Source organism: Camelus bactrianus, chromosome 17 (genome assembly GCF_048773025.1).
Source record: "Camelus bactrianus isolate YW-2024 breed Bactrian camel chromosome 17, ASM4877302v1, whole genome shotgun sequence".
Classification (NCBI taxonomy): domain Eukaryota; kingdom Metazoa; phylum Chordata; class Mammalia; order Artiodactyla; family Camelidae; genus Camelus; species Camelus bactrianus.
In genome coordinates, this window is record NC_133555.1 from 36,030,456 (window position 1) to 36,056,858 (window position 26,403).

At 46.6% G+C, this 26,403-nt stretch overlaps 2 protein-coding genes across 19 annotated transcripts in view; one reads left to right on the forward strand and one right to left on the reverse strand.

Moving 5' to 3' along the window:
- The window catches only part of ALS2CL (ALS2 C-terminal like), a 45,382-nt gene extending 20,657 nt beyond the window's left edge, over nt 1-24,725 (forward strand). For 6 of the 18 annotated variants that reach the window (XM_074345042.1, XM_074345038.1, XM_074345040.1 and 3 more), the window contains one exon: nt 249-24,725. In XM_074345042.1, coding sequence (XP_074201143.1) covers nt 249-657 — 409 coding nt within the window. In that variant the 3' untranslated portion in view covers nt 658-24,725. The remainder of the gene's footprint in view (nt 1-248) is intronic. The other 12 variants (XR_012500037.1, XR_012500030.1, XR_012500039.1 and 9 more) reach the window with 12 other exon arrangements.
- FAM240A (family with sequence similarity 240 member A) lies at nt 3,186-18,807 on the reverse strand (the record flags this gene model as incomplete). The annotated part of the gene is made up of 4 exons (XM_010959916.2): nt 3,186-3,320; nt 4,140-4,235; nt 15,089-15,170; nt 18,659-18,807. Coding segments are annotated over 4 exons (462 nt in total), but the record flags the coding sequence as incomplete, so codon positions are not given.
- Nucleotides 24,726-26,403: the final 1,678 nt, after the last annotated feature.

Genomic DNA, 26,403 nt, shown 5'->3' on the forward strand with positions numbered 1-26,403 from the left:
GTCCACCCTCAACCAAGGCCCACTCTGAAGTCTTTGAACGTCAGGGTTTATGGACAGAGCCTTACTTGGTACAGTTGAGGAAGCTGAGGCCCAGAGTGGCCCACCCAGAGTCCCATGGGTGCCAGATGCAGAGCAGAGACCACATCCCAGGTGTCCAGCCTCCCAGACCAGGGCTCCTTCCCAGCTGCTGGGTGCCTGTCCCTGAGAGGTCCCCTTCTCCCTCTCACTGTGGGTCGGTTGTCCTCCAGAATCCAGCACCTAGGAGCTGAGATCCACCTGATCCGTGATATGATGGACCCCATGCACACAGGAGGCCTGTATGACTTCCTGCTCACGGCCCTGGAGGTGAGGGGCAGAGGAGGTGGGCCCAGGCAGAAAAGCCCTGGCCGCGGGGGCAGACCCCTTTCCGGCCCCAGACACCGTCGTGGGATAAGCTCAAATTCACAGCTCATGTGTGTCTCCATGGGAAGGGTCCTCACAGAGCCCCTGCTCCTGCCCTTGTTTAAAGGGGCTGGGTGTGGGGATGTGGGCACAGTGCATCCCGGCTCTCAGCTCGCTGGGGCTGAGGGTGTTCCAGGCTGCATCCCCGAGCACCATAGGAGAGGGAAGACCCCATTTCCTTGCAGACTGTGGCTGAGGCCTGAGTTGGAGACATAGTAGTCCAGGCCCTACACTCCTGAGCCCAACTGGAAGCAACCCAGTATCAGGCCTGTGCCCGTGGCTGGGAGCAGGGGGGCCAGCTGGCCTCAGCCTTGCCTCTCTCCCGCCAGTCCTGTTACGAGCACATCCAGAAGGACATGAAGCTGCACCGCTTATATGGCTGCTGGAACTCCAAGGAGCCCTGGTAGCTTGACTTCTGGACAAACTGCAGAACTGAGAGGGGCCGCCGTAGAATTCTCGTGGAGCAAGCGCAGCCCAGCGTGGCCCCTGTGGCCCAGGGGGCAGAGGGCCGGATGGGTCCTGGGGGTGTCTCTTGGAGGAGATGAGGTTTCTCTCAGGAAATGCTGCTGCTGTCCTGACTGGGATGAGGGGTGGGGGGTGACGGGCGTGGCCCCAGAACTGGTGGTTTCCCCTCCTCCCACCCTCTGCCTGACCCTTGCCTCCAAGTTACTGAGCCTCTCTGGGCCTCAGTGTTGCCATCTGTAAAATGGTGGACTAGATGGTCTGTAAAGGACCTCTCATCCATGTTGCTGAATTCTAGCATCCTTCTGGAAGACTGCCTTTGGTCTGTTGGGCTGTAACTGAAGTTCTCATGTCACAGTCCATGTCGTTCTGTTTTTCCATTCCCGGCCAGAGGCTCCAAGCTGCTAGTGACCACTCTGTTTATCGAGCCTTCTTCCCACGAGTCATCTCCTGTGGACCTTCTTCCTTCCCGACTCTGCCCCAAGGCCATCTGGCCTCTCAGGGCTGCAAAGCAGGAACAGCTCCAGCTCCACCCGACCTACTGGGTGGCCTCTGGCAAGCCCTGCCCCTCGTCGGGTATGCGGTTGAGGGGGTGGGCTTGGAGGTCTCTGACCTGTGCTCCACATATCATGGCGGTGCTGGAGAAAGCTGAGGAGGTGGGGGGAGGAGACGCACCTTAACTGCCTCACCCCAGCAGGTGCCATGGGAATTACACACCTGTGACCTCTGTGGGCCTCTGTGCAGGAGGGACAGCAGGGGCACAAGGCTGGCCTGTGCTCTGACTGTCAAGCGCCTCTGGTTTAGGACCTGCCAGGAGTTGGGGAGGGAGGCAATGGGGGTTCAGGTGCCTTGGGGCAGGGAGGACTTTATTTAATTAGTGGGTCTAGTGTGGGACCAAAAGAGCTGGGTCTTGTCGGGGGAGGGGGGGGAGGGCTTCATCCCTGCCGGGCCTCAGTTTCTCCTCCTGATAGGCCTGGTGACCTGCAGGGACTCCCCCTGCCCTAACGGGAGATGTGAGTGTTCTGGCAGGGTGACTGTTCTGAGGTGGTCCAGGGGCACAGCATGGGGAGAGGGTGGATTTATGCAGGGCCGTAGCTCTGGAGGACAAGCTGGGCCCAGTTGACAGGCCCATCCTGGACTGTAAGCACGTTGGGTCACCTGTCTTGGCTCTAGGTGTGCCTTCCATAAATGAAGCCCCAACCTCGGCCTGTGAGGGGAGGGCTGTGGGGGCCTCTGAGAAAGCCCAGCCCTCCTGAGCCCAAGGCTGAATCCCCTCCAGGAGCCTGATGGGGACAGTGTCCGAAAGACCCTCAGAGACAATGTGGGGCAGTGGGCTGAGAGACTCAGCTGCCCCGCTGCGCTTCCACCCCCAGGGGAAGGGGTGGGGGAGAGCTTTCTCTGGCTGGTTCCTCCAAATATGGCAGCTTGAATGCAGAAAGGTCTTGGGCTCTGGTTTTGTCAGAGACCCCTGTGGTGGTCCCATGGAAGTCCCTGGAAGGGAGTCGAACTAATGAAGAGTGAGGATATCCAGAATCCCATGGGCAGCTCACCAGCATGTTAGCCCTCTCCAATGGTTATCAGCTAGTTCCTGTCCCTTGACAAGTGACAACAGCCGTGCCTGAAGGCAGCCCTGAGTTGGTGCGATGCTGCAGCCTCACTCCAGAGAACCCCACATGCTACTGGGCCTCCGTCAGGATCAGCAGAAGCTCACTGCAGTTCAGATTGACCAGGACCCTTCCACCCACCCTCTCTCTGGGCATCTCCTGCACCTACTGAACTGGGGCCTCTGGACAGGCCCTCAGGAGATTTCCAGGGCAGCTCAGGCTGCTGGGTCAAACCCTTTCAACAAAACAATAGGGCTGGCAGGAACCTTCGCATTAGCCATTAGTGAGTGAGCAAACTGACAGCTGCGGGCAGTGCTTCTTTACCGAAGAGACACCTGGAGCCAGGTCACCACCTGCCGTGTGGGTGCCTCTGGGAGGCTGATGGAAATAACTACCCACAGGCAGGCGAGTCCACACCCCAGTGATGATCTCTTCCGGTTGCTGCAGGAGCCCCTTCGGCCACAGTGAGAGCACTGGTGTCCGCTCTGCAAGTCAGGTTGGTAACCAGGGACTCCAGCACCTCCGTGAGCTGGCTGGCATCAGAAGCAGCCTGGAGGGGCCCAGTTCAGGCCCCCTCTGCCCTCCATCTTTCTGGTCCCTGTCTCTTCTCCAGAGTGAGGACTCGGCTTTCAGCAGTGATCGTGAGGAAGAGGTAAAATTCTTCATAGTAGACCTCAGTCAGGACTTGAGGATCACCAGGGCCAGAGAGGAGAGAGGCCAAGGGTGACGCTGCTCGTTGGCAGCCCACAGGTGGCGTTCTGACAGGCTATGAAGGACCACTCCTGCCCTGCCCTCGAGGGCCAGGACTTGGGGCTGAGAAAGACAGAGACACTGAGAGTTATTAAACGACCTCTCAGTGAGCAGACGTGTCCGAGTCTCACAGCCCTGGCCCTGGAGACCCACTTTTGCCTTGGTGACCCAACCCCGCCCCCAGCTGCAGCCCTGGCCCTGTGTGCAGGCTCAGGCAACTTCTCAACCTCGGCTTCCCCTGCCCGCTGCTCCCCCTCAACAGTCAAACTTATCTGCTGCCACCCCCTGCTCTCCAGCTCCTGCCCCTTGATGTTCTGTCCCCAGAAATGTCCCCCTCCAGTCCCACTGGGTCCCAGGCTGCTCTGTCCTCACATTCCCAGCTCCTGTGAAGCCCTGTGTCCCAAGGCAGGAGCGTCCTCACTCCCCAGCTCTTCCCCAGAGCCCCTTCCCCAGCCCCATCACCTTATTGGTGTGTGACAGAGGGGTGCCCGCTTCCCCCTGTTCTGCAGGCACACTGCTCACCACCTCTCCCTGGGCTGGCGTCAATAGCAGTGGGAGCCAAGAATGGAAACAGCTTGACTCAGGAGAGGCCAGACTGTGAAGGTCCTTGGTCCCCAGGGCAGGTCTGCATTTAAGGCTGGCAGCGCCTGTAGCATCTGTGCAAACAGAAGCCCCTCAGGCATGACCAGGACAGGCAGGGATCCACAGGGAAATGGAGGCCCGGTCAAACTTGAGCCAGGAACAGACGGGAAGTTGTTGCCAAAGCCTCAGGAGAAAGGGAAGAAAAGACAGATGTCCTCTCTGTCTCTGAGGCTCGGGTGGACCTCTCCAGGGCACCAGGGGCTCAGGTCTGGTCCTCCTGGCCCAGGGCCCCTTCCACACCTGGCAGCGATGTTGCTGGTCTGGCAGGCGTCTCCATGCAATGATCTGCTGCTGGTCATTGAGCTCCCACTGCAGGATGTGGTAGCCAGGCTTCAGCTGTTAACCCAGTTGTGGTTGATGGAGCTGGTATCCTCCTGAAGAAGACAGGGGCCAGAGAGTCCTGCCTCCCTCCTTCAGTCAGTGAGCCTTGCCAGGAGCCTCCTGGATGCCAGCCCTGTTCCCTGCATGGGGTATGGTCTGGAACACATCAAATGAGATCCCAGCCCTCTTCAGGTGAAAAGGGCTGGCTCTCCTCTGCCAGAAAGGCACCAGCAGACTGCCTGTGCTTGCTGGGCAGAGAGGAGGGGGAGCTGAAGAAATTGAGTCCATGGCTAATCCAAAGTGGGGGCTGGTGAACAGCTAGAGCTCTGACCAAAGGCTGTTTATTCAGACCACCCTTGAGGGTGCTGGGAGCCAGGGTAGCCCGGGCAGCCCCTTGCCCCCTGCAGCCCCAGAGAAGGGGCTATGCTGTGTATATGAAGCAAATGCTCCCTGAGCAGGAACCTGAGTGAAGGCCACCTGGCCTCAGCTGTCGGTGCTCCCAGATGGATAGCTGCCCACTGTGGGGTCAGCAAATGGTGGGGACTGCCCTCCCGTGGGCACTGGGGAAGGGATAAGTTCAGGGTTAGGGTCAAGATCAATGTTAGGGATTAGGGTTAAGATCAGAGTCAAGATCAGTGTCAGGTTAGGGTTAGGAGTTAGGACTGAAGTGAGGGTGAGAGTTTAGGATGAGGTAGGTTAGAGTGAGGGTCGAGGTCAGGTTTGGGTCAGCTCAGGTCCAAGTGCGGTCGGGGCTTTCCTGGTTGGCTTGGTCAGGCGTTGAGCTCTGGCTTTTACTCTTGTCGTGAACAAGAACCAGGGGTGGAGCCAGGCTGCCAAGGCCTCGGTGAATTCATCAATGACCTTGGCCAAGCCCTTCCCCTAACTGGGTCCTGTGTGCTGTGTGCGAAGAAGGTTGCAGCTCAGGCTCTGTTGTTCTGCCGTCCTAGAAGGAGGAGGAGACCCGGAATGCCTTCTGGGGAGAGCAGGAAGAAGTGCAGCTTGGGCTCTGGGCTTGGAAGGGGCTTCTGCAGGCAGCCCTGCACCTCCGGCACGTCAGAATGTGGTGGCCATGCCCGGGGGTCCACTAGCAGTTGTCACCATGTCCTCATGCTTGGTATCAGCAATATCTGTAACTGCCCGATCCAGCGAGCGCAGGCAGGAGGTGAGAGAAGCCCCAGGCTAGCATCTCCCAACCCCAGCTCTACTCTGCCAGCCACAGGCCCCATCACCTGCTTCCTGAAGGTAGGCATGGGAGGGAAAAAGGGGAAGCAGGAGGAGGCGCGTTATGTGGCTGGGATCTCTTGTAGCCTGTGTGGGACTTTTCTTATCCCCCCTCCCCACTTCATAATTAAATATTGTATTTAAACGGTAGTACTTTTCTGGGGAACTGCCACAATTACAGTCTACTTATTCTTCCCAGCTTTTATTTCTGAAGAGTCCACTTCATCTTTCAGTGGTACCTGTTGTCTGTGGGTGATACTGGGCATGAAATGTCCCATGAATGCCAGAGAGCTGCTTGCTGCTGCTTGCTGCTGCTTGCTGCCAGAGACCGTGAGGGCTGCGTCATTGTCTGATGGACTGTGTTCAAGGAGTTCAGATATGTAGCAGCACATTTAGGATTCTTCCCTTGACTGCCGGAGGGATGCACCCCTTTCTCAGAGTTCTGGGTTCCTGCCTCATGGGGCCCATCTTCCATGGGTTTCTATGTTTTCTTATTTTTAGCCTCTTCCATGTCTTCGTCCAGCTCTACGGCGAGGAAGCTGCTTCCTTCCTTCCTTCCTTCCTCTTTTCTTTCTTCCTTCCTCTTTTATTTATTTCTTCATTCCTTCCTTCCTTCCTTCCTTCCTTCCTTCCTTCCTTCCTTCCTTTCTTTCTTTCTTTCTTTCTTTCTTTCTTTCTTTCTTTCTTTCTTTCTTTCTTTCTTTCTTCCTTCCTTTCTTCCTTCCTTCCTTCCTTCCTTCCTTCCTTCCTTCCTTCCTTCCTTTCTTTCTTTCTTTCTTTCTTTCTTTCTTTCTTTCTTTCTTTCTTTCTTTCTTTCTTTCTTTCTTTCTTTCTTTCTTTTCTTTTCTTTTCTTTCTTTCTTTCTTTCTTTCTTTCTTTCTTTTTTTTCTCTCTTTCTTTCTTTTTTCTCTCTTTCTTTCCTCTTTTCTTTCTTTTTTCTTTTTCTGTTATACCCACAGTTACAGTTTATTAAAGGGGAAGGATACAGGATCAAATCAGCCAAGGGAACAGAAGCACAGGGCAGGAGGAAGCTGCTTTCTGTAACTGAGCATTCCTTATTCGACTTTTCAGTTCTTCAGTTGCTGGGTGTGGTAGACAGAATAATTGTCCTCTAAAGATATCTGAGACCTAATCCCTGGGACCTATGAATATGTCACCTTATGTGGCAAAAGGGACTTTGTATGTGTGGTTTAGGGAGCTAATCCTAAATTATCTGGGTGGGCCCAATCTAATCACAAGGGTCCTTAAAAGTGGAAGAGAATCAAAGTGAGATGTGACCACAGAGGAAGGGCTGAGAGATGGAGGTGTGAGCACAGGAAGGTGAGAGCCTCTAAGAAGCTGGAAAAGGCAAAGAAATGGATTCTTTCCTTGAGTTTCCACAAAGGAACACAGCCCAGTGAGAGCCGTGTCAGAGTTCTAACCCACAGAACTGAAAGATAAGGCATCTGTGTTGTTTTAAGCCACCTAATTTGTGATAATTTGCTATAGCAGCAATAGAGAACACATACACTGGTAAATGCTTTTATATTAAATTGTCTTTGTTAATGTAGCTGGGGAAGTTTCATCCTCTCCATCCCTGAATAATGCAGAGACACCCTCACGTCCTGCGTGCTCCCGTCACTCCACATGGTGAGCAGTGTGAGCTCAAGGCGGGCCCCACCTCACCCACCTTTATCTCTCACGTTGACTGGCTCTGACTCGCAGGAAAGTCTTCAACACAGCCTCTGTGTGTCTCTGATCTTGTATAACCTGTAACTGGTCCCTGCATGGCACAGATCCCAGCAGATTTCCAGGCTCCTGGGAAGCCAAAATTCTGTTTCCTCCTTGCTGGGAGATCTTAAGCTCATAGATTCCCCCGTCATCACGGAGAGCCTCTCCAAAGCTGGGACTTTTAGCCCCAAACCATCTTCAGTCTTACATGTTAGGTCCTTCTGGTCATGTGCACCCAGCTCACTCAGGGCAGGTAACAAACCATACGCCTTACAGTTCTCTCAAAAAGGGACGCTGTGGCTTCCTCCACAAACCTTCACAAAAATGAATACCAGATAAATTGAATACTTAAAAGGTAAACATAAAACTCTAAATATTTTTAGAAGAAGAGACAGAAGAATAAGTCCTCAAATTTGGTTAAAAATGACCATTTAAAAAAATTGTAGTCAGTTAACGATGTATCAGTTTCTGGTGTATAGCATAATGTTCCAGTCATATATTCGTTTCATGTTCTTTTTCATTAAAGGTTATTACAAGATATTGAATATAGTTCCCTGTGCTATATAGTAGAAATTTGTTTTTTATTTATTTTTATATACAGTGGTTAACACTTCCAACTCTCAAACTCCCAAATTTATCCCTTCCCACCCCTCTTCCCCGGTAACCATTAGATTGTTTACTATGTCTGCGAGTCTGTTTCTGTTTTGCAGATGAGTTCATTAGTGTCCTCTCTTTTCTTTTTTTAGGTTTCACATGTGACTGATGCCACATGGTATTATTCTTTCTCTTTCTGACTTACTTCACTTGGAATGACAATCTTTAGGTCCACCCATGTTGCTGCAAATGGCATTATTTTATTCCTTTTCATGACTGAGTAGTATTCCATTGTATAAATGTACCACAGCTTCTTTATCCAGTCATCTGTTGATGGACATTTAGCTTGCTTCCATGTCTTGGCTATTGCATATAGTGCTGCTATGAATATTGGGGTGCATGTATCTTTTCAAATTAGAGTTCTTTCCAGATATATGCCCAGTGGGGTTGCTGGATCATATGGTAAGTCTGTTTTGCTCTTTGAGGAATCTCCATACTGTTCTCCATAGTGGCTGCACCAAACTACATTCCCACCAACAGTGTAAGAGGGTTCCCTTTTCCCACACCCTCTCCAGCATTTATCATTTGTGGACTTTTGAATGATGGCCATTCTGACCAGTGTGAAGTGATACCTCCTTGTAGTTTTGATTTGCATGTCTCTGATAATTGGCGATAATGAGCATTTTTTCATGTGCCTATTGGCCATTTGTATGTCTTCATTGAAGAATTGCTTGTTTAGGTCTTCTGTCCATGTTTGGATTGGGTTGTTTGTTTTTTGTTGTTGTTGTTGTTGTTATTAAGTTGTATAAGGTGTTTATACATTCTGGAAATTAAGCCTTTGTCAGTTGTATCATTTGGAAGTATTTTCTCCCATTCTGTAGGTTGTCTTTCTGTTTTGCTTAGGTTTCTTTACTGTGCAAAAGCTGATAAGTTTAAGTAGGTCCCATTTGTTAATTTTTGCTTTTATTTCTATTGCCTGGGTAGACTGCCCTAGGAGAACATTGCTAAGATTTATGTCAGAGAATGTTTTGCCTATGTTTTCTTCTAGAAGGTTTATAGTATCTTGTCTTATGTTTAAGTCTTCAAGCCATTTTAAGTTTATTTTTGTGTACGGTGTGAGGGAAGCGTTCTAACTTCATTGATTTATATGCAGCTGTCCAGTTTTCCCAACACCACTTGCTGAAGAGACTGTCTTTTCTCCATTGTATATTCTTGCTTCCTTTGTTAAAGATTAATTGACTGTAGATCTGTGGGTTTATTTCTGGGCTCTCTGTTATGTTCCATTGATCCATATGTCTGTTTTTGTGCCATTACCATGCTGTTTTGATTACTGTAGCTCTGTAGTATCGTCTGAACTCTGGGAGGGTTATCCCTCCAGATTCATTCTTTTTCTTCAGTATTGCTTTGGCAAGTCTAGGTCTTTTGTGATTCTATGTAAATTTTAGGATTATTTTTTCTAGTTCTGTGAGAACTCTCCTGGGTAATTTGATAGGGGTTACATTAAATCTGCAGATTGCTTTGGACAGCATGATCATTTTAACGATGTTGATTCTTCCAATCCAAGAGCATGGGATATCTGTCCATTTCTTTAAGTCATCTTTAATTTCCTTAATCAATGTTTTGTAGTTATTAAAGTTGCCTGTCATAAACTGACATAATAAGGCAGGCTTACTTTATTAACTTATTTCATGTCTGTCTACCTACACTGCTTCCCGTCTTTTATGTCTTTTGCACATTACACACCTAAAATTCTGCTTATAATTTATGCCCTTGACAATCAATGTATGGTTACTTCAGCCTTTCACTCAAGAATCCATCAGAAAACACAGTATAGAATTTAAGAATCTGTGAAAATAATGTCAATAAACCACCAAGATTGCCACCACAGGAAACCCGCAGACCAGGAGTAAATCAGTGAGACAAGGCATTGATCCCTCCAGCCTCCTCTGTCCTCACCCCCCACCCCCGCTCCTTTAAGGAGAAAGATTCTTAGGGGTGGGGCAGAGGTCTGCCTTTCTCCATGAGACATTTCTGGGGAAACTCAGAGAAGGATAGGACCTAATCTTCCATGGTTCTGTTGGATGCAGACACCTGTCTCCATCCTATCTGGGCATAAATGTACAATTTTGTTTATCAAGGAGAAACTACCAGCTGAGAAGCCACAGATCACACCCGGAGGTGGGCTCAGGCCTGGCCCAGCGGGACTGGGCACGTGTGGGAAGGTCACAGAAGCACCTCAGCCCTGTAGTGCCTTTCATTTTATAGGCTGAATGGAAACGCTTGGACAGCTATGAGATGCTGAAATCTTCCTGGTCAGGAAGTGCCCTTGTGAAAGGGAGAAGCCTCTGAAGCTTAGCCACTGACATTAACCTCTTTTGTGTGGCTAATTCAGACAAGCTGAGCTAGCTCTCTGCTAAAACGGGGAGGAAATAAGCCTGGGGTGACAACTATTCAGTCTCCTCAGCCCTGCTGTGAATGCGGTGTTGTTGAGGAGTTTCTCATAGAGCAGTGTCCTTATGCGAGCCCTCCATTCATTCATCCAACAGATAAGTTTTGTGACTTACAATGTATTATGAGTGTTGTTCCAGACCCTAGGGCTGTACGGGATGCCGAGGGGGCCAAGGTTTCTGCCTTCACATTCAGCCTCTGAGCCCGCTGAGGGGATCTCGGGCTCCTTGGCCCTAACTTACCCTACCTTTCCTTTCCCCACAGCCAGACCGTGTAGCTGGAACCTTCCTTTCACCATCTTCTCCCATTGCATTTCTCATGTTCTCCCAAAGCTGGCCTCCAACCCAGTGCATGCGTTATCCTGGTGACCCTTCCATAGATTAGAGAAAAGGAAGCAGTCTCTGCTCATTTCCAAGGAGCACAACCAGGACGATTTGGCTCTCTGAGAGGACACTGAGCCAGTGGGGCAGACTGGACTGAGAGCTGAGCTTCAAGGGCCTGATTTATCCTCTAAGGCTCTTTTGGCCTTGACCAAACGAACCCTACATTGCATCTGTACATCTCTTATTTTCCAGGAATAAACAACTTTCTGCAAATACATGTTTTTCCTAGAAGAGAATTCCTCTAGACCTTTAAAATGATGAATTACATCCATACAGGTGGGCATGAAAAGCTCACTCTATGATCAATCCTAAGAGAAGAATTTCATTTTGCTTGCTCTTTACAAAAACACTAAACTAAAACATTTGTAACCAAAACATACCGATCAATAAAAACCTCTTCAGTACAGATTCAGCCTGGAAATAGGATAGAGCCCCAAGAGCAACACTTGGGTATTTCAAAAGATAGGCATCCCTTTTTAATACTCAGAGATGAGACATTCACAGACTGTTTCACGGGCCAGCACACCCATAAACCGTTTCCCCATGGAAGTGGGATCTCAAATCACCACCTCCTCAGGGTAATTTTCAGATACTCTAAAAATGGATATCTTACCACTTACCGTCAACAACTGAGCAGTGACCTGGGAATAGAATTCTGTCTCCATTTGACACTCCACTTAAAAGTACTGCTTGCAGCCAGCTTCCTGAGTGACCTACAACCCACGCTCCCTTGCACCTACCCTGAGTGAGCCGTCGCAGCCGCCCAGTGGAGGTAACCTTGGAAAGGATGGGAAACACTGACCTTCTCTTATAAATTAGGCAGTCTAAAGGTGGTCAATTTTAATTGTGTTAAAATTGCTGTCACCCTGGAACTAGGGTGTAGTGGTCTGAGTGTAAACCCTGTATACTTTAGAAGGTAGAACAGATATTTTGAGGGTAGAGCTGGCAGGATCTGTGAGTGGCTTAGAAGGAAGGTTTAAGAGAAAGTGAGAAGTCGGGGTGACTAGATTTGGGTCTGAGTCATGAGCAAATGGGGCACCATTCATGGCGATAATGAGCTTGAGGGGTGGTGGAAGTTGGGGGTGGGTATGGAAAAGCCTTTGGGAAACATCTTAGAAGAAAGAATGCTTGATCTTGAAAGTCTAAGTGCAGGAACAGCCTTTAAGTGCACGCCTTTGAAGCCCATTTGTAACTAAGAAATTATCATTCATAGAAGCTTAGCTACCTCTTCAGTTGTTTTACACCATCTGTTTGCCTCCTGTGACTATGTGTCAGGCACTGTACTTTACTTATAAGGAAGGTACTATTATTAACTGTATTATAAAATGAGGAAGCTGAAGCTCAGGTCTTAAAATAACTTGACTAAGGGCCCCTAACTACAATTATGCAGGGTAGAATTCCTTCTCTTATATTTGTGTTATATGGAAAGTTAGCCCAACACTGTAGGTGTTTTGTGACTTCATCACTTCTGTTCTTTTTTCTTTTTTTTTTTATTGGAGGTACTGGAGATTGAACCCAGGTAGTGCTAAGCATGCACTCTACCAGTGAGCTATTTCCTCCCCTGCTGTTCTGTGACTTCAAAACAAACAGCACCAGCTCCCTGGTCCCTGTGAAGCAGTGTCCCTGTCCAGTAGCTTCTCCTGGTCACTAGGTCCTTTCTCCAGCAGTGCACAGTACTTACTTGCTGAAAAAAGTGCATCTGAGAGAGATGTCTTTGAAAAATTTTTGGAGTATATTTATGATGACCACATTTCTTCACACAGGATCAGATATTGGCAGCACATTTGAAATTGGGACTGCTCTGGAGAACCCAGGTTATTAGGCTGCCCTTGAGATGAACTGTGAGTGGTTCATTTGCAGAATTTGGTCCTGAGATGAGCGGACTCTGGGCGCTCTCCTCCCAGTAAGTAACCCATAACCACACTTCTCAGACTGCCGCTTTCCCCTAGAGGTGTAGCTTGGCACTCTAGAGCATTGCCCACATCTGCAGCCTCTGGTCCCAGCAGACTTCACATGTGACGTGGGAGGCCCTGTCTCTAAAGAACAGCCCCACTCCCAGATCCAGACCCTGAAATCCCCTTTTCATCTATATTATTTGTGACTTTTTTTATGAGTAAGAGAAATCAACGCCAGAAGCCAGACCCCAGGAAGGACCAGAACTGGGAGTGGAAGGCTGCCGAGAACCCTGGAGGGCACACTTGCCACCCCCGTGTTTTTCTCCAGCTGTCTGCTTCCCTCTTATTTCCTAGCAGTTAGACTTCTCTGTTTTCTAGTCATGGTGGTGGCCCCTGGAACTCTCAGATTTCCACTGTATTTGTTCAGATGCTCAGAAGAGAATGGATTCTTTCTTGGTTCCACCTGACCCCTGGCAAACTCTGCTGGGTCCACCATGCTCTCTTATGAACCCGAGTCAGGACAGGGCTTTGTGGGTACAAACGTGGCTGTGGTGGGGGCCACAGATTTGGAGAGAAATAGCCAAAAAGAAACTTCTCCTCTGAGTTTAGCTCTGGGCAGACGCTGCTCAGAATAGTTAAGTGCGGGAGCGTGACTGGGCTCCAACAAGGAGATCTGTTGAGGACCTGTGAGTTTTGCCATTTGGTTATAGTCCCCTTGGATCTGTAGGGACTAATGATTTTCTACTCAGTACCCTTTCCATTTTCTAAGAAACTGCTCCTTCCCCATTCCATGTAGTCCTGATGGGAGTCATACAGTATTTGTCCCTTTGTGACTGGCTTATTCCACTTAATGTAATGTCCTCCAAGTTTATTCATGTAGCGTATGTCAGACATCCCTTCCTTTTTAAGGACAGTGTTCCATTGTATATATAGACCACAGTTTGTTGATTCATTCATCTTTCGATGGACACTTGGGTTGCTTCCACTTTTTGGCTACTGTGAATAATACTGCCAGGAACATGAGTGTGCAGACATTGCTTCAAGATCCTGCTTTCAATTCTTTGGGGTATATACGCAGAAGTGGAATTACTGGGTCATATGATAATTCTATGTTCAATTTTTTAAGGAACTGATACACCGTTTTCCACAGCAATTGCACCATTTTACGTTCCCACTAACAGTGCACAGGGTTTCAACTTCTCCACATCCTCACCAACACTTGTTATTTTCTGTTTTTTTGATAGTAGCCATCTTATGGGCGTGAGGTCGTATCATTGTAATTTTGATTGCATTTCCCTAATGACTCATGATGTTGAGCATATTTTCATGTGCTTGCTGGCTATTTGCATGTCTTCTTTGGATATTTCTATTGAATTTCTACTTGAAAATGGCTACTCAAGTCCATTACCCATTTTTTAATTGGGTTGTTTATTTTTGTCATTGAGTTATAGGAGTTCTTTATAAATTCTGGATAAATTTCTTATCAGATATATTTTTGTAAATGATTTCTCCCATTCCACAGGTTGCCTTTTCACTCTGTTGAGCATGTCCTTTGATGTACAGAAGTTTTAAATTTTGCTGCAGTCCAATTTATCTATTTTTGATTTTGTTATCATGGCCGAGAAAACATTGCCAAATCCAATGTCATAAAGCTTTCCCCCTATGTTTTCTTCTAAGAGTTTTATAGTTTTAGCCCTTACGTTTGGTAACATTGCTCCCTGAATGTATAAGGCTTTGCAGGTGCTGCTTACAACTATCAAGTACTTTACAACATGCATCTTTCTACTCCCTTGTTCTGGTTGGAAACTGTTGCCCCAGGCCCAATTATGGTTTGCACTTTTAGAAGCAACTACCCTGTATGAGGACCTGAGAGATGGCTGGGCAGTGACAATGGTATTTCAAAGTCCAGGATCTATGTGGCAGTCGCTTTGTTGGAGTGGCCAGATATACTTTAGCCAGCATGTGGAGATTTAAAATAAAGCAATAAAATGAGCACACATACCAGTGGAGGCATGGCAACCAAGTTTTATTAAAATTATCCTGATCTTATTAAGTGGTTTTTGAAGAAGCTGATGAAATCCATGTGAAGAAAAATATTAGACCAATTAATCTGCAAGCCTTATTTTAATGACTGTTTACACTATTTCTATTTCTGTGAAGAGATGCATTTTTCTTCTCATAAAAAGAAAACAGGAGAAAGGATTACATGATGCTGTTTCCTACGAGAAATGTGGAGCACAACTACTATGCAATATTTAATGGATGACAATGAAGATCATCTCTCCTGATGTGCTTAGAATTTTAAATGCTGGGATTTCAAAATCAGAAGATAATTATATGGAAATAAAGTATGCTGCATGGAGCTTTGATGTTAAAAGACATCTTTAGAGAATTGGGGATCATATTCTGGCCGCCATGCAGAGAGGACTGACTTGGCTAATAATTTCCACTTAGCACTGGGGAAGGAGTCACAGGTAAATCCCCTCACAGGTCGGGGAAACAATAGTATGGGATCTGTTTGGTGTAGAAAAAGGACTCAGGGGTTTGCACTGGCTTCTCCTGGCAGAGTGACTTCAGTGGTTTGTATCCTCTTGTGTCAATGAAGCTCTTGGCCAACGCTTGCCCGCTTTTCTGTCTCATCTGGATTGTTCCGTAGTCTCAGCTTTGTTTCCAGTTTCTGCTTCCATTCTTCTCTGAGCCTGAAAATAGAAACAGAACACACACAAATGGAGCATTCATCTCCATGGCTTTTGGTTCACGGAAGCTTCCTTCCTTTTTACTCTGAAGGTGCCTGTGTATGCATGTGTGTACATGCGAGTGTTATGTGTGGGCGTTCAGGTTTTAAAAGGTATGCAGGGGACTTGCAAATTTAAATATATACATATATGAAGTCTCACTTCTATTCAAGTGGTATTCTAGTCTTAATCTCTGAACTTCCTTTTGAACGTGCAGTACCTTTAAAGTACAGGAGAAAAGAAAAAAACCTGTCAGTTGAGAACCTTTCAAGAACAGGGGTGAAATAAAGTTGTCTTCAGATATGCAGAAACTGGAAGAGTTCATCACCAGCAGACTGCCACTACTTGACATGTTAAAAGAAGTCCTTGGAGCAGGTGGAAAATGACACCTCGTGGAAATCCGCACAGTGGAACAAAGAGCACCAAGAGAGGCAAATGCGCGTGTGCACAGTAATGCTTTTTTCTCTTTAGTCAGTAGTTCAAAGTAAACCTGTTCATGATGTAATCTGGGGTTTATAACACATATGGAAGTCAAATTGTACTTTGCACAATAGCACAAAAGCCAGGAGGGGAACCGTGGGACTGTTCGATAGTAAGCTTCTCACCCTCTACAGGAAATGATGAATCACTTGAAGGTAGACTGTGATAAGTTAAAAATGTATATATAAGTCCTAAAACAACCACTAAAATAACACAGATTTAGTTAAAAAGAAAACAGAGGAGATAAAATGGAACCGTAAAAAATATTTAATCCAAAAGAAAGCAGAAAAAGAAAGGAAATAAAGAACAGATGAGAATAACAGGAGACAAATAACAAAATGCTAGGTTTAAACCCAATCTTACCAATTAATGTTAATGACGTCAGTAATCTAATTGAAATGCAAAGGTTGACAGATTGACAATATTCAAATATATGTGGCCTACAAGAAACTCACTTTAAATATGAAGACACGAGTAGGTTACAAGTAAAAAAATGGAAAAATGTCCCATCTTAACCCTAATCAATGAAAGCTGGAGTGGTTATACTAACATCAGACAAGGCAGAGTCATAGCAAAGAATATTACTCAAGAGAAAAAGGGTTGTTTTAACATAATAAAGGGGTTAATTCATCAAAAGGATATTAAAATCCTAAATACTTATGTACCTAATAACAGAGCTTCAAAATACACAAAACAAAATGTGACAGGACTGTCAGGAGAAACAGACAAATCCACAACTGTAGTTGAAGACCTCAATACCCATATTTCAACCATCAGTGAAACAAGTGGACAAGAAGTCAATAAGGATATAGTTGAACAACACTGTCAACTAACTCCCCCCCACTAATTAAAGACAGTGACTCCCCACCATCCCTCTTACATTCTCTTTGTGTCTGTTTCTCTATGATGCAAACAACAAGGAGGAAACTGAGGCACAGGAAGACTTGCTGACTCATCCAGAGGGCTCTTCCTTTGGCATCTCGCTGTTGCTCTATTCAATCCTTGATTAAGTGGGAGCGTGGGAGAGGGAGGGGAACTGACATTCGAGAGCCCTGACCTTCAGCCCTGCACCATGCTGGATGCTGTAGGCACATTTTCTTAAACAACCTAATGAACCAGGACTGTCTTTTCCAATTTGTGAAGGGTCAACATGGAGGAATGGTTAACAGCAGAGACCCTCTGGAGCCAGACTATCCAGGTTCAAATCAGAAGAGGCAGGAGAAGGATAAATAAGTTACAGGTTTGCTCTCCCACCAGCCAGAAAGCTTCTTCCCTGCAGTCTTCTGTTACGTGCACAGACAGATACTGCACATATATATTTTAATGTTTTAACAAACCACACAGTTTGTTTTCAGAGCCTATTTTGCTTTTTGTTTCTGTGTTTATATGACTTCATTTATCTTAATTGAAATGTAGTTGCTTTACAATGTTGTATTAGTTTCAGATGTACAGCAAAGTGGTTCATTTATACATACATACATATAGATAGATATAGATATATTCTTTTTCAGATTCTTTTCCATTATAGGTTATTATAGGATACTGAATATAGTTCCCTGTGCTATACAGGAGGTTCTTGTTGTTTGTCTATTTTATATATAGTAGTCTGTATCTGTTATTCCCAAACTCTTAATTTATCCCTCCCTGGCCCCCTCCCCACTTCAGTAACCGTAAGTTTGTTTTCTATGTCAGACTCTATTTTGTTCACCTCTTGGCTTGCTCCCTTCTTGGAGGCAAGGCTTTTGCATCTTTCTCAGTCCAGTTTCCCTCCACCTGAGGCCTTCTGTGTACTCCCTGGGGGACACAAGGGACATAGGACTCAACGTGGCCTCTGGTGTGCAGCATTCTGAGTGGCCTGGCCTGGGGGAGGAAGACGGCAGGGACTGCAGAAATGACTGGCTGCCCAACTCATCTTCTCTGAGAATCCCTGGACAAGACACCCTAACACAACACCTCAGCAGGTAGGACAGACTGCTTTTTCTTGCCTCTGACCAGGAATGTGGCTGAGAGGCTGGGTTCCCCTCTAGGGCTGAGGATGGGGTTTTGGAAGGAAAACAGTGAGTTTAACTCTTGTGAGTTATCCATATTCTCAGCCCAGCAGCCATGGGCTGACAGGATGGAGTCACGGGCCCTGCCGTCAGGCCAGCACACACCTGCCCCGTCACTCCCGGGTCACACACTAGCTGTGGTCTTAGTGAACAGTCAGTGGTGGAGCTGTTCCCTAGGAGGGAACAGAGAACTGGACCGGTCCCTCCCTGTGGCCTGTGGGTGGCTCCCTGCTGCCGCTGGGAGGCAGTATCTGTGAGGGTGGTGAGATGCTGCTGTTTCCACAGAGACAGCAACCCTGGTCTGCTGGCCACTCGACTCCCTTGGCTAGAGCAGGGATGCACACCAGTCTCCCTCCCCGCCACCCAGATCCACACAGGCAGCCTGGGACTTTACCCAGGTGAGCACTGAGAACTGGTCACCGTCTCCTTTGCTTGATTGCTCTTCACAGACATGTCTGCTGACCTGCTCCCCAAATTTAGGGTAACCCTCATGTGCTAGAAATGATGAGGGAGAGGAGAGGTTTTTCTGTTTATAAAGATAGAAATTAGAGTGTACATTTGTTAACTTAGGAGAATTTTCTAAATTACTGCCCATAACCATATGGTGGCAGGACCGCGTGTATGGAAAATTAAAATAATTACATCCTCTAGGATGCCCACCTGGCATTCTTCTAGGGAGATCTATTTTGCCTTTAAAAAACAGACAAGCAAGGGTGATTATGACGTGTCCATGTAGGTTCACAGACTGTAACACGTGTATGCTCCTGTGGGGCACGTTGCTGGTGGGGGAGGCTGTGCGTGGCAAAGTGATATGAAAACTCTCTACTTTCTGCTCAGTTTTGCTGTGAACGTAAAACTGCTCTAAAAATTAGTCCATTTTTTAAAAAGTTAATTCACCAAAAAATACACAAACAAGCCACATACTTTCTCAGTGCACTTCTTCCCAGGCGATACTCCTCTGATTCTCGGTAGTGAGTCTGTTTGCCGATTTCCCTTTCCCAGAAGCGTTTGAGCTCGTGACAGGTGTTCCGGCAGAAGACCTCCCGGCGCACGTACTGATTGTTCATCCCCTGAAAAAGAAAATATCAGCCGAACCCCCGTAGAACACGGTCCTTCGGACTCTGGAAGGTACAGACTGTTTGGATCCAGACCCTGCCATTTATCTGAGGGCAACCCCAGCCAGGCACAGAACCTCATGAGGGGGATACAATGGTTTGTTGACAGGATACAGGGATGTGAATGCAGAAGTTCCCCACTGGAGCTTAGCATGTCACAGGCACCTGGCAGATACCTCTGTCCTTCCTTCCTCTTCACAGAAGAGCGCTTCTCAGCTATTTATCAGCAGGTAGTGTGTGCCAGGCATTTTAGGCTGTCGGTCCCTTTAGTTACCACCACGTCCCCGTGAGTTGTCATTTCCTCCCTCATTTTCTAGGTGAGACATTTGAGGAGTGATGGAACTTGCTCGTGGCCCCACAGGTATAGCTGGCAGAAGGCAGGCTGTGTACTTCTGGATGTTTTCAAGCCTTTTGCTAAAGGGGTTTGTCACAGAAAATGAGGTGTGTGAGGTTTGAGATGTGTGTGTGCATGTGTGTGTGTGTGCACGCTTGTGTATGGAGTTATTCACATCAGACACTCAATGCTCACTCTTTTTACATGAAGAAACCCCTGCCCAACTCCCAGACCTCAGTGGGTCCAGCAGACAGGTCAAAAGCTGAGGCTGGAGGTGAGAGTGGGTGCAGGGAAAGGAGTCAGCAGGCTGTTGCAAATGTCCAGGGAGAAACTATGACCGTGGTAGATCAAGGTTAACAAAGAGTGGACAGGTTCACAGGTATTCTGCAGGTGTCAGCTCCACATGGGGAATGAGGGTGGGGGGTGTCAGTGGAGGCTCTGCTGGCTGTGCCTGTGCAAGGGTGGGCAGTTAGAGGAGGAGGGCCGTGGAGGGCGACCTTCAGCAGTGCTGGTCAGAGTTTGAGTTGCATGGGCGCTAACATCCAAGGGGAAAAACTGAAGGGGTGTCTGGACACCTGGGTCTGAAATCAGCATAAAGGTCTGGGTCACAGCTCTCCCAGAGGGACTGACGGGGGCAGGGGGGACACGGAGGAAGCAGAGAGGAGTTTGAAGCCAGATGCTTATACCAGATCCATTTGTCTATTAACTTGATGCACCTTCTATTTGCCAGGTCTCAGTCTCCTCATCTTTAAATTTTCTCTGAAGGTTTCATTTGATCATGAATGTGAAAGTGTTTTGCAGTTTATAAAGTTCTGAATGAACATAACTTTTGTAAGTCTAAAACCTCAAATTATACAGGACATTATACTGTAATTCGCAGTAAGGAATCATCACAACCTCCCCCAACTTTCCTTCTATAGACGTGACATAAATCCATGTCACTTCTCTTTCCTTCTGGATCATGGCTGTTGACCTTGGCTGACCTTGGAATCACTTGGGGAGCTTTACAAGAAACAGATGTCAGGCCTCCCTTCCCAGGGAGTCTGATCTCATCAGCCAGGGATGTGGCCTGGGCATCAGGAATTTTTAAATCTCCCCCTTTGATTCTAACACACAACCAAGGTCCCAAATGTGGTCTTTTTTTCTGTCCTCTTGTACAATGGTCACGTCTGGTCCAGAGCTGGCCCCAGGGAGGCTGAGGTAGGGAGGGCTGGCATAGGGATGTCACAGTCACAGCCATCTTGCAGGGTAGGCACTACTTTCCTGTTTTGCAGGTAAGAAAGTTGAGGTTCAGCAGTGGCAATTTGACTTTATCAAGGTCCTACAGCTGGTAAGTAGGGCAGCTGTCATACTCAGTGCCCAGGCCCCATCCCCTGCCCTCAACTGTCCCCTAGGGAGGAGAAGAGTGACTTTCTTACCTCCTAAAAGTGCTCAGTGGTCATACTTTCCTAGCAGAATAGCAGAGATCCAACTTACTTTGCAGTGAGCCCCCCAGAAATGGGAACTATTTTATGTTTTATTTAAATATCTTAAAGCATGGAGGAGGGTATAGCTCAGTGGTAGAGTGAGTGCTTAATACGCATAAGGTCCTAGGTTCAATCCCCACTATCTCTATAAAAAAAAAAAAAAGAAATAGGTAAAATAAATAAGTAAACAATTAAATATCTCAAAGCATGTACTGCTACTCAATAAATATTTGTTGGATTGAATAAATGCTCCCCACCCCTACCCTGGCCTCCAAATTATCTTTATCCTGAAGAGCTGGCCTGAAGGTGGCAGTGGTCCCTTTGGCAGTGCTTCAGGCATTGAGGGAAAGTCTGTGGGGCCAGTGAGGGGCACCCTGGAGCGACCTGGCCTGCCCCCTGGTCCCTGTGGACCTGGCAGGCCGGAACATGCTTCTCGGGGGGGGGGAGGGGGGAGAAGTCCCATTTGCATGGTTGCTTACCGGAGGGCATTCTTACAAAACGACCCTGATACTATTAATTTTGAATTCATGTGAAGTTTCTGGCATTCAGCTGGGAGGCGGGGAGGGGACTGACCACAAAGGGGCCTGGGGCGCTTTTGGGGATGTGGAAATATTCCGTATCTGTTTCTCGTGATGGCTGCACAGCTGCATACAATTGCCGAAACTTATCAAACTGTACACTTAAAATAGGGGATTTTATTACACATAAGTTATGCCCCAATAAATGCAGAGAAAGAGATGTCTTCTGTCTTTGGACTAGCGTTTTATCCAAGTTCCCTGGCTCTGTCCTCCTGGGAGACCTGGCATCTCACTGTTAGGGTCCAGCCCTTTCCTTCACAGGGAGTACATGTGTCTGCGAGCATCTGTGCTTTGGTTTCCTGGCTTCTGAGATGAGGACAACTACGCTACCTTGCAGGAATGTGACGAGGAAGATGCTGATAGTTGGAAAGCCCTTTGGAAACACGGGGATCATCCTTGATAAGTAAGGCCTCTACCTGCACCTACTCGGCCGGGAACGCCATCCACCGGCCTGTGCGCCCACGGGGAGACTGAGGGCTTCCTTCCAGGGGTCACCACTGACGCAGCAAAGCCATAGCTTCAGGGACAGTTATGAACTTTTCATCACGAAATGAGTGAGTGCTTAAAGAGAACGGCAGCGTGGAACACCTCCACAGAATTCAGCTGAACTTGGTGCCGTCTGTGAGGCATCTGTGCTGCCCAAGGGGCCAACTAAGGCTAGTAAGGCAACTGAAACAAAGGCACATCTGTCCGTTGTGAGCACGGATTGCTGCGCCAACCGCTTAATTTCCCAAGTCTCTGGTTACTCAGAGCACTAGATCCAAACTGAAGAATGTGGGAGTTTTTTTTCCAGTAAGAATTTTGGCTTATGCCAGTTACTCCCATGACTCTCGGCTAGTGTGGCTCATTACGTCCCAGCTGAGCGTGCATGCCAACAGCGTACTTCTTGCATATCCAACACCTCAAAAGAGCAACTATTTTGTGATTTTGTTTTTTTACAACATTTCAAAAAGCTTCATAAAGATCATGGCTTGAAACAGAACAGAGTGTTCCAGTTCCAGACAAAATGAAGGACGCACACTCTACCCCGTCTCTCTAAAACCTGGCCAGGTTGCTCGGTGTGGCTGTTTGCAGACCCTGAGAGGTAAACAGTAGCAGCTGGATTGGAGAAGAAGACCAGAATTCCAGTTACCATTGAATGGCACTAAGTTTTCTACTTTCATTCTGGTATCCCCAGTTTGGACTTAAGGCAGTGGGAATCCCAGAGGTGGGAATGTGGACAGAGAGAACTCCAGGGAGTCCTCTGATTCTAGGGAGAAAGGAGATGCCTAATGCTCAGAGAACGAGGGAAAGCACTTGTTTTCCTTTTCTCTCTTCTCTAAGATCTCCGGGAAATTCCAGGGTGAGGGAGTGTGGCAGCAGCAATGGAACTGACTGGCAGCAGGACCGGCAGAGATGCAAAGCCCTGCCAGGCGGAGTGGACCCTCGCTGCTTTCCTCTCTCTCTGTCGTCTCAGCACGCTACCCCAGTGTGACTTCGGCCACCAGAAGTGCACAGCAGAACAGGTAACTAAAGCCCCAAGTTTCTGGCCAAAGGACTGAAGAAGGGGAGTTCAGGGAGTTGGAAATTACCAGGGATACCGCAGAGGTAGGTGGACCTTATGAAAGAGACTTCTTAAAAATTGCTCATGAGCACCTAGGCTGGCCTCTGGGCTGCACATGTGTGGATCTGATCCCAAACAACAGAACTTCGTAGAGAGGAAATTATCACGGGTATAGGAAACCGGAGCAACACCATCAGCCAACTAAACCTGACTGTAACTTATAGATCTCTCTCCAGCAATGACAGAATACGGATTCTTTTCAAGTGCGCGTGAGACAGATCACAAACAAATTCCTAAAATAATAAGTGAGTTTAGCAAAGATGCAGGATATGAGTTTAATACACGGAAATTAGTATATGCTACCAATGAACAATTGGAAATTGCAATTAGAAAAATACTACCATTTACAATAACTCCCTCAAATTAAATACTTAGGTATAAATCTAATAAAATGTGTACAAAATATTGTTGCTAGAAACTGCAAAATGCTGATGAATGAAATAAAAGAAAACTTCAATAAGTGGCGAGACCTATCATGTCAACGGATTGGAAGACAACATGGCACAGAAACCAATTCTCCCAAAATTAATCTATAGATTTACTGCAACTCTAATAAAAATCCAAACTGGACTTTTTATAAAGACAAACTGATTCTAAAATATATATGGAAAGGCAAAAGGACAGAGTAACTAAAGCACTTTTTAAAATGAAGAATCAAGTTGAAAGAATTACATTATCTAATTTAAAACCTGCTGTAAAGCTACAATAATATGCAAAAAAAAAAAAAAAAAGAACCTAAACCCCATACCTTACACAAAAATTAACTCAAATGGATTATAGACCTAATATAAAATGTAAAACTTTAAAACTTTTAAGAGAAAACATAGGAGAAATTTTTTTGTGGCTTGGAGCTAGGTGAGGAATTCTTAGATATGACACCAAAAGCACAATCCATAAGAGAAAAAAATTAATAAATCAGGCTTTATCAAAATCAAAAAGTTTTACTATGCAAAAGACACTGTCAAGGGAATGAAAAGACAAGACACAAACTGAGAAAACATATTTGCAAATCACATATATGACAATGGATTTGTATCCAGTATATATGAAGAGCTCTCAAAACTCAACAATAAGAAACCAAGCAACCTAATTAAAAGGTGGGTAAAACACTGTAACAGATACTTCAGAGAGGATACACAGATATCACATAAACACGTTACAAGATGTTGAACATCATTAGCCACTAAGGAAATATACATTAAATGAAAAATGCAGAGATACCACTACCTCCTTATAAGAATGGCCCAAATTAAAAAACATATATATATTGACAATATCAAGTGCTAGAGAAGATAGGTGGAGAGCAATTGGAACTCTCATACGTTATAACTTACAAAGGTAAACATACACCCACCATATGAGCCAGCAATCCCACTCCTAGGTATTTAGCCTAGAGAATTGCAAACTTAACGTTCTAGCAAAAACCTGTGCACCCATACACAGTTCTATTTGTAACTGCCAAAAAGTGGGGATGACGTGTGAATGGATTAAAAACTATCAAACATCCATAGAATGGAATCCTGTGCAGCAATAAAAGGAAAAACTAGTAATACTTTCAGTAACTTGGCTGAATCTCAGAAGGCATCATGCTGGGTGGAAGAGGCCAATCTCAACAGCATATACCCGCTATGATTCCATTCAAATGACGTTCTTGAAAAGACAAAGCTATAACAATTGCTTGGGGTTAAGGTGGGGGAGAGTATGATGACAGAAGCACAGCAGGAGGAAATCTGGGGGACGAGGGGATGGAGTTATGTGTCCTGATTGTGATGGTGGTTACACAGAGCTGAATGTGTGATAAGTTCATAGAACTGAGCACACATTGAAGAGTCGTTTCACCATATGTTAATGTAAAAACAAACATTTTTAAATAGAAGTGTTTTTAGTAAAATGTATTTTGACTTTTTTGCTGATTCGATAAAATTCCATCATTGAAAAGTCTAAAGGTTATTTACCATCCCTGACACACCACTGAACCTGCTTCTCCATTGCTGCACGGACCAGCAGCATGGGCATCATCGGGGAGTTGTTATGAATGCAGAATTTATCAAGACCGAAATCTGAATCAAAATCTGCATTCCAGCTCGATCCCCCAGATGATTCCTGTGCATGGGAAAGTTTAAGAAGCTCTGCTTCAGAATTACAAAGACCAGAATTTTAGTATGTCCTCTGAAACATCAGTCTTCAGAGAAGCCCACTGTGGTTGAGCGTCTCCATTTGAACATTCCTTGAGGATGTTGGTCCCTCCGGGGGTTCAGCATTTCTCCCTCAATATGCACTGTTCTTGCTTATAGAATTTCATCTCATCAGAGCCTTGCTAAGTGAACACTGGCACTGATTTCTGGCTTTCTCGTAGAGTTTTAGCCTGTTTTGCCTGCATCACTTAAATATATAAATTAGATATGAAAAAGCCCCATTAAGATTTCTAATTCATCCCTAAGCAGACAAAAGGTAAGGATTCAGAGCAAAAGATGAATCCTAGTGGCTGAAAAAGACAGAGTTACAAAGAGTCTATCCATTCACTTCCCCTGAGAAGTGCAAGATGAGCTTCCATCCCAGGCCCACTCAAGTTCCGCATGTTTACCTTTGTGATGAATCAGCTGCTGTCTTGATATGATGTAAAGGAGGGTGAGTATTGCAGCTCTGAGGTTTGCAAAGCCCACAGCCTGGTCCTGAAACCTTAGGGCCTCCGCCCTTTATATGCAGGGTGGAGGAGTTTCAGAAATGCCTCAGCCTTTCAAGATTACAGGCACCAAATTAGTAGCAGAATCACAAAGATCTCATTCCAGGGACATGGTGATCTTCTTCCTGGTGGAAAATAGTCCCCATGACCTATGCCCTCTACCCACCCCAGGGCAGGTGAGCTTCTGCTCGGGCAGACCCTGCAGGGACCATGACTTGGCTGGAACCAAAGTTATTGTTCAGAATATGCTCTGGATTATCCGTGAGCTTGAACCTGCTGTCCATCAGGCAGAGCTGCCCTTCAGAGGATAAACGAGCCTGGGATGGTGTGACAAGTCACACGTTGGGGTCACTTTACAGGATGACTTAGAGAGGCGTGTTGCTCTTTGGAGCCGCTAATCCACACGTGGGGCTTGGTGACGACATTTCACAGTCTGCTTAGTTCTCCCTCAGCGAGAGCAGGAACCAGACACCAGTGACCATCAGGCATTAAACCAAGAAAGGCTTCTCAGTTGAGAGGGACCTTCAAGTCATTTCAAGGAGCATATTGCGTTCTTGGGTTTGACATCTGGGCTGGTCCCTGTCTGAGAACAGTCAGGTCATCATTAAACCCTGCTGGGCCACTAACAAGCCTGCTTATAACATAGTTACAGGGTTTCAGTGTCAAAGCCCAAACACTCCATCGCAAAGTCCGAGGGCAGTGAAGCAAGATGGAATAGCTGATAATGAATCTGCAGGGGTATTTTAATAGCCTTTCCCCTCCTAATGTGAATGCCTAACGGAATAGCAGAGCCAGATCACGCAGTGGGGGCTTTTCCACTGAGGTAAGAGAGGCGTAGATTTGGAAGCCACTCCTCAAAGCATCACTTATTCAAAATGGTAGCAAGAGCA